This window comes from Nyctereutes procyonoides, unplaced genomic scaffold, assembly GCF_905146905.1.
Source record: "Nyctereutes procyonoides isolate TBG_1078 unplaced genomic scaffold, NYPRO_anot_genome, whole genome shotgun sequence".
Classification (NCBI taxonomy): Eukaryota; Metazoa; Chordata; class Mammalia; order Carnivora; family Canidae; genus Nyctereutes; species Nyctereutes procyonoides.
The window spans coordinates 15,080,871-15,088,950 of NW_026575145.1; the positions used below are offsets into that span (position 1 = coordinate 15,080,871).

At 40.3% G+C, this 8,080-nt stretch overlaps 1 protein-coding gene across 1 annotated transcript; it reads left to right on the forward strand.

Annotated features, from left to right (window-relative positions):
* The first annotated feature begins 6,570 nt into the window (after positions 1-6,570).
* LOC129499335 (proteasome maturation protein-like) lies at positions 6,571-6,996 on the forward strand. Its single transcript, XM_055309010.1, has one exon. It carries the CDS (start codon positions 6,571-6,573, stop codon positions 6,994-6,996), a length of 426 nt encoding a protein of 141 aa, XP_055164985.1.
* Positions 6,997-8,080: the final 1,084 nt, after the last annotated feature.

Below are 8,080 nucleotides of genomic sequence, written 5' to 3' on the forward strand. Positions count from 1 at the left end.
TTGAGGAGAAAAACTAAAAATGAATGATGTAGGCAACCAACTGGAGAAATTAGAAAAATAGCACAATAAGCCCAAAGAAAGTAGAAGGAAATAATAGAGATTAAAAGTAGAAAATGAAATAGAAGACAAAGACATAAAAGAACCAAAAAAGCAAAAAGTTGATATCTTTGAAAATACTGATAAAGTCGATAAACTTTAGACAAGACTAATTAAGACATAAAGAGAAGAGGTAAAAACAAGCCACATTTGGAATGGAGAATGGGAGACATTACAGATAAAGCAGGAAATAAAATGACAATTTAAAAATATAAATAATTGTGTGTTGATAGATTTGAAAGTTTAGATGAAAAGAAAAACTCAGGAAAATATCAATCATATCAGACTGATATGATTACAGAATGGTATAAATTGGAAACTCACTAAGAACTTTTAGGCTCACATCAATCAGGGGAGATTTTTCAGATGATCCTTCCAAGATTGTTTGGATACCTCCTGATTAGAAAAGGAGGATTGTCTGAATTCTCAAATTTCATGCTAAGTCTGTGATGGTATGGTAAAAGACAAATATTATTTAAATAGTGTGGGAGTGGGGTGTGAAAGGGCTAAATATCAGCACCCTAGCAACCGTGGAAGGCAGTATGAAGTGTGGAATTATATTTGTTCCTACTAAAAAAAATGCCCCTACTACTCATTTTTTGTTCATTATTTTGTGCAACTTCAGAAATTCAAGTGTCAAGTGATACAGCATTAATTTTGGAGTTGGATTTTTTTTCCCAGTTTGATCAAAACTTAAGTAATATTAGCTTTGCAGGCTCCCTGGTGCAGTAAGGACTCATAACACTATGGACTTCTTCATGTGACTGAGAGTTTCCACCACCTTTGCCCAATTAACAAATCAAATGACAGAACAGATGTGACTGCAAAAATATGGGCTCTAAAGTTAGAATAACCGGGGTTCAAATAAACCATAGAGTTTGCATGATCTTAAGAAAATCACATTTAATATATCTGCATCTCATTTTCCTCATCTGCAAAATGTATATAGGATTGTTCATAAGCCCAGTACAGAAAGTGTTTTTATGAAGAGTGTTTATTGTAAAATCTGAAGGTACTCTATAACATAGTTCTCATTCCTGACCCCTTCTCAGTGTTGGTGGGCAAAACATATTTCTTTTTTTTATTTATCTTTTATTTTTTATTTTTATTTTTTAAAGATCTATTTATTTATTTATGATAGACATAGAGAGAAAGAGAGGCAGAGATACAGGAGGAGGGAGAAGCAGGCTCCATGCCGGGAGCTCCACGCAGGACTCGATTCCGGGACTCCAGGATCGCGCCCTGGGCCAAAGGCAGGCGCCAAACCGCTGAGCCACCCAGGGATTCCTATTTCTTTTTTTAAAAAGATTTTATTTATTTGAGAGAGAGAGAAACAGAGAGAGCTCTTTCACATGAGTTGGGGGGGCGTGCAGAGGGAGAAAGAAAAGTATACTCCCCACTGAACAGGGAGCCTGATTGGCAGCTCTATCCCAGGACCCCAAGACCATGACCTGAGCCAAAGGTAGACGCTTAACCAACTGATGGTGCCCTGACAAATTAATCTTTGACTATATAGTAATATCAAGCTATATTCAGAGTCCAGAATTTCTTGCATGGCATTTCTCAACATCGATGTTTTGGTTTCTTTTAAATTTGGGGACCTAACTTACTACTGTGTTGTGAAATCATCTGCTCTGGAGAACTGCAATGATGGTTAGTTGGTTATGATCAACACAGAAAAAATACACAGAAAATGTTAGCATTATATACAGTAAGGGATATTTAGGAAACTTTCACATCTGTGTTAAATGTGTGAGTGTAGATGTACACACATACAGTGGGTCATGATGTCAAAAGTGTTTCTTACTCTGGGTCTTGGTCAGAATGAGAATGAAAGCTGCTGTCCCACATGAACTGGCAGAAAGGTATGGGGCAGGAGCGGAGGGTAAGAGTCTCTCTTGATTCTAAAATCTGAGACCTCCAGCATACCTCACACATATGCCCACACACACAATAGGCAGTGTTCAAGTTGGTTTCGTAGGTCACTTTTCGAGGACTCAGAATGAAGCATGTAAGAGAAAGACTTACCAAACCAGTGCAGAAAATCTTTAACCTGTAATGTTCTATAGTCATAGTACTAAACAAACACCCCAAGAATTGTGTGTAACAATGCAATCCTTTTCATTTTGTGTAGTGAGATACTAACCTGGAGTAAAAAAAAAAACCTAACTTGATTGTCACAAACCTGATGATGTCACTACTTGAGTGAAGTAGTCATATCTCTGGATTCAGCTGCCTCAGGGGTGAAATGTTGAGGATCTTTAAGTCTTCTTCTTGCTCTGTAATATGAAGATCCAATATCTTCCTTAGTGTCCCACTTTCATCCCTACAGCAGAATTATGGTGGGTGGAGGGAAGAGCACAAAATTTACAGCAAGAATAACCTGCCCAGTCTCTGGCTGTATGACATTGAGCATGTTACCAAATCCCTCTTGGCCTCCATTCCCTCATCTGTAGAATATAAATAACAACTTTCATCTATAAAAGATTAAATGTAGGGGCAGCTGGGTGGCTCAGTGTTTGAGCTCGGTCTGCCCTTGGCTCAGGCCGTGATCCTGAGGTCCTGGGATGGAGTCCCATGTCGGGCTCCCTGCAGGAAGCCTGCTTCTCCCTCTGCCTGTGTCTCTGCCTCTCTCTGTGTATCTCTCATGAATAAATAAATAGTCTTTTTAAAAAGAAAAGCTTAAATGTAAAACACCTAATAAAATACTCAATGTTTCCTTCTTTATTACTCTATTCCCTCCTCTTCTCCAACTGCCAGGTTGTAGAGATTGACCTTTGCTCTCCAACACCCCCTCTCTGCTTCAGCAGTGACCTGTAGAAGGGGCTTGGTGGAAGGAGAAGAGCAAAAAAGGAGGAGGGTGAGGGTGGGAGGCCTGTTCCAGCAGAACTGAAGGGAGCTATGGGATCCTGTTTGCTGTGGAATCGCTTCACAGGGGACGCCTGGGTGGCTCAGTGGTTGAGCATCTGCCTTTGGCTCAGGTCGAGATCCCGGGGTCCTGGGATCGAATCCCACATCGAGCTCCCTGCATGGAACCTGATTCTCCTCCTTCTGCCTCTGTCCCTGCCTCTCTCTCTCTCTCTCTCTCTCTCTCTCTCTCTCTATGTCTTTCAAGAATAAATAAATAAAATCTTAAAAAAAAAAAGGAATCCCTTCAGGGCCTGGCCCCGTATGCCTCTCCAGCTCTTTCCCCCTTCAGGACTACCTCCCTACCTCCCACCTGCCAGGTCTGCTGGCCGTGGCAACCTTGCAGTAAGAAAAGGAGGACTTGGTGGAAACACCAAGGGAAGAAAGGATCCAAGCTGCAGTGCTGGGGAGGGTCTCTATGGCAGCCTCTATTTTTAAAGGACTGAGTATTTGTCGTCTCCATCCCATACACTCCATCCTACACCCTCAAACAAAATGAAACAAAAGCAAACAAACTCAGCCTCTCCACAAGCACCAGTGGACAACAGAGATTTTATTGGTCATGGTGAGGGAGATTAAGTAAAGAGATTTACCTCACAGTGTGCATATTACTTGTATGACAAAAGTCCCCAGCAGACTTCCAGGTTCTTCTCTGAAAGCTCCATCAGCGGCCACTGATGACTTGGTCTCCTCCTCCCCCGTGGTCTCCACTGAAGCAGCCTTTACTTCTCCAGGGCTTCTCTTTACCACTTTCCTTTTTCTGAGACAAAGTATTTTAGTTCCTCCAATTTTGTCTCCTCAAACCTATCACTTGACTTCATCCTCAGTGAAAAAGCATATTGTCATGAATCACTCTCTTCAGAAATTATAAATAATGAACCATTATTTTTTATCACATTTATATACATGTCTGCAAAATCATTTGTTGGTGGCATATTTGGTTGACATTGCACATCAAAGATACATGATGGAGGAGAAAACGGATGGGGATAAGAAGAAGTTCCAAGTACCTAAAAAGCTGAGAACAGGTCCCAGATGGATGCAGTGTGGCTGGTGGGCTGTTGAATGGGAATGACAGAAGGCGCATTCTTTGTCATGGTCTCACCATTACAACACCCATGCCCTGACTACCACCTAAAGTTCCAGCAAAGTTCCATTGCCAAATTAATGTTCTTACAACATTTATTTCATCAAGTCTTCATCTGTTAAAATAAACAATGAATCCCAATTCCCTTTAAAGAGATGAAGAATCAGGCTTGAAGCTCAACTCCATCTTTTGCCTATTTTATAAAAAGATCTTTAAGGACAAGGACAGGAACTAAGTGATATACATTTAGGAGCTTACCTATGTAGGTAAGAGCTTACCTTTGTAGGGATGGGGAAGCTCCTAAGTGGAGCTTCATGGTGCCCTTCAAATAAAAGGCAGCCAAACACTATGTGTTGAACTGGATAAACTTTAATATCATGTACATAATATTACATATATTTAATATCATAAATATGCCTAAAATGCTTTTTATAAATAGCTCTCTATAGAAACTAATTTTTTTACTTCTTTTGTTAAAGGTTTTTTTATGTACTTATTTGAGAGAGAGAATGCATGAGCGGGAAGGGGGTAGCAAATAGAGGGGGAAGCAGACTGCCTGCTGAGCTCAGAGCCTGATTCGGGGCTCAATCCCTTACCCCAGGACCCTGACCTGAGTTGAAAGCAGACACTTAAAGGACTAAGCCACCCAGGCGCCCCCAGAAACTTAATTTTAATTAAACATTTTCTTTACTATTTTATACCAAGTTGTAATTCACTTTCTAATCTCATCTTAACCCATTATATGATTACACAATGCCATCATTTAATCCTTATGGGACTAGAGCTTAATACAGAGAATGCTGTTTGAAGGGCTTTCTCTTGAAACATGGCCCAGATTCAAAAATGAAGCACATTTATACAGTTATCAATGGCATTAGCCAGTAGCCTCTTCCTATATCCACTCTCATTATTTAATACTCTTCACTCTTTGCTCTTCCACGAAAATCCTGAGTTTTCTTATTACCAATATAAAATATATTTCTGACTCAAGATACTATTGCCTAATATGGAGAATTATCAATTTGGCCATATTATAAAATACTTTGGGATAGTGATGCTTTAAATTTTTACTTGTATTTAATTCTGGACTGGGAAAATACAAATTAAAGGCTGGGTATCAAGATTTGAAAAGTTCTGTTAGCAAGGGACTGGGAAGTTTACAAGAGGACGATAGGAACAAAGAAGATGAAATTAAAATCTGCCTACCTCCAGGGTGCCTGGATGGCTCAGTCGGTCAGGTATCTGCCTTCTCAGGTCATGATCCCAGGGTCCTGGGATTGAGCCCCGTATCAGGTTCCCTGCTCAGTGAGGAGCCTGCTTCTGCCACTCCCCCTGCTTGTGCTCTCTCACTCTCACTCTCTTTCAAATAAATAAATAAATAAATAAATAAATAAATAAATAAATAAAATCTCTAAAACAATTTTTTTGCTTACCTTCTAGGCTGTCTGGTATTTCCTGTTAGAGAGAATATAGTTGTAAGGAGATTGCATACCTCATGGGTTTGTGACAAGCCAGAGAAATAATTCTGATTTGGCCATGGCCTCACTGTGATAGATGACATGCTTGAATTTTTTATATGAACTGTGTTCTTTGCTAACTTGATCCTGGACTCCTTACCTAAGGCAGGTCTCACCTTCACTCTAGACACTAGGTACACTTTTATCTCTCAGGGCACTGAAAAAAACTTTCAATACTCATCATCAGCAGTTGCCACCCTCCCCTCAAAAAACTCTCTAAATCCTACACCAGTATCATTTCGTTTTCTCCTACCAGTTCAGCTTTGCCCCAGGCTCAAGGATGTATGAATTAAAGAACCCCATCACTAACATAGAATAGCTCTGGATTAATCCAGTTTCACAGACTGTACTACAAATTCTCCACAGCTTCCAGAAATTAGGTCCATACTTGGTTCCCTGTGATTAAGCTAGTGCCTGAATTCTAGTGATATCTAAATACAAGTGTCCTCTGCATTTTCAAAGTTCAAGTTAGGCCACTTCACTTTTATGAAAGACCCACCTACCTTAGTATCCATTTTTCTAACTGAAAGAAATGTCAAGAGGACTTTTGCTTTTACAAAAAAGTCTAAAAGTGAAAATGGCATTCTAAGTTTGTTTTGCAATGACCTATTGTACAGGCCCCAGGCATCCCAGCAGTGAGAGAGGGGCCCCACCAAGCTCCTTGCCCCCCAGAACGACACTCAGCATCTCAGCATCAAGCCATCATAGCTTTGAACTGTGTCTGTATCTGTGCTTTCTCCCAATTTATTTTGCACATCCCTTAGTAAGATGTTTCCTAAGATATCAGAAAAGCTTAAAAGATTATTTTTGGGGGTCTGAGGATGCTCAAATAATTTTCCTTATAAATTAATGGTAATTGCTTCTGACTTTATACCATTTCAGCCTATGAAAGTTTTCATAGGAAATGGAAGTGAGCGGCAGGGCCGGCTGACAGTAATAGGGCTGTTCACAGAGCAAGTGAAGATGAATGCCAGAGGACTTGGATCTCAGCTGAAGGACAGTATTCCAGTTATTGAACTTTCAGCAAGTGGACCTTTTGAACAGCATGATCTTCTTCGAAAAGGTCTCCCTGGTGTGAAAAATGAACTTTTGCCCATTCATCCTCTTGAAGTATCAGAAAAAAATTTCCAGCTCAACCAAGATAAAATGAATTTTTCTACACTAAGAAGCATCCAGGGTCTGTTTGCTCCACTAAAATTACAAATGGAATTCAAGGCAGTGCAGCAGGTTCAGCGTCTTCCATTTCTTCCAAGCTCAAACCTTTCATTGGATATTTTAAGGGCTAATGATGAGACTATTGGATTTGAAGATATTCTTAATGACCCGTCACAAAGTGAACTAATGGGAGTACCACACTTGATGGCGGAATATAAACTCAGTTTACTGTAATCTGTTGTGCTCTTCATGAAAATAGAGGGGCTGCACATTGTTATAGTCATCTTTTTACTATAATTTGATGTATACATTAAAAGTACTGACACATGAAAAAAAAAAAGAAAGGTTTCATAGGAGCACTCTACTTTCAGATAGCAAGGGAAGCATTGCATTGTATCCGTTCCTTCACATGGTCAACTACTCCCTGACTGGCATGCTGTCTTACCCTTACTAATGCTCTGGGATATTAGAATCTTGCCCTCAGGATGCCTGGGTGGCTCAGCAGTTTAGCATCTGCCTTCGGCTCAGGGCGTGATCCCAGGATTGAGTCCCATATCAGGCTTCCCACATCAGGCTTCCCGCATGGAGCCTGCTTCTCCCTCTGTCTCTGTCTCTGCCTCTCTCTCTCTGTGTCCTTCATGAATGAATAAATAAAGTCTTAAATAAAATTAAAAAAATCTTGCCCTCGAATCCCAGACCCCTGACTGCATCCTTTTTTATTTTTAAAGATTTTATTTATTTATCCATGAGAGACACACAGAGACACAGGCAGAGGGAGAAGCAGGCTCCATGCAGGGAGCCCGATGTGGGACTCGATTTCAGGACTCCAGGATCACACCCCGGGCTGAAGATAGGCACCAAACCACTGAGCCACCCAGGGATCCCAAGTTGTATCCATTTTTAGAGTCCTATGGCCTATTGATCAGACCACCATCTACAACCATCCCTGCTATCTCCAAATGCACTCACTGCTGGCTCCACACTAAAACACCTGCCCTAACCAGCAAATCAGTCCAATACCTGAAGCCTAGACTTTCCTGCTCTAGATGGCCTACTTGTTTAAGAGGTAACCAGTCATTCTAGTAAGCCTGGGACTGAGATGTTTTCTGAGACATGGGACTTTTATTTTTATTTATTTATTTTTTACTTTTTTTTTTACATGAGACTTTTAATGCTAAAACCAGGGAAGTCACAGGGAAACCAGGATTAGTTGATCACCCTGTTTTCTACTACTGATTAGAATTCGTTCTTCACTCAAGTAGTAGGTTATAGAGATAAATTAAAGATCTATCACCATCTGAATATATGTCTTGCAAGT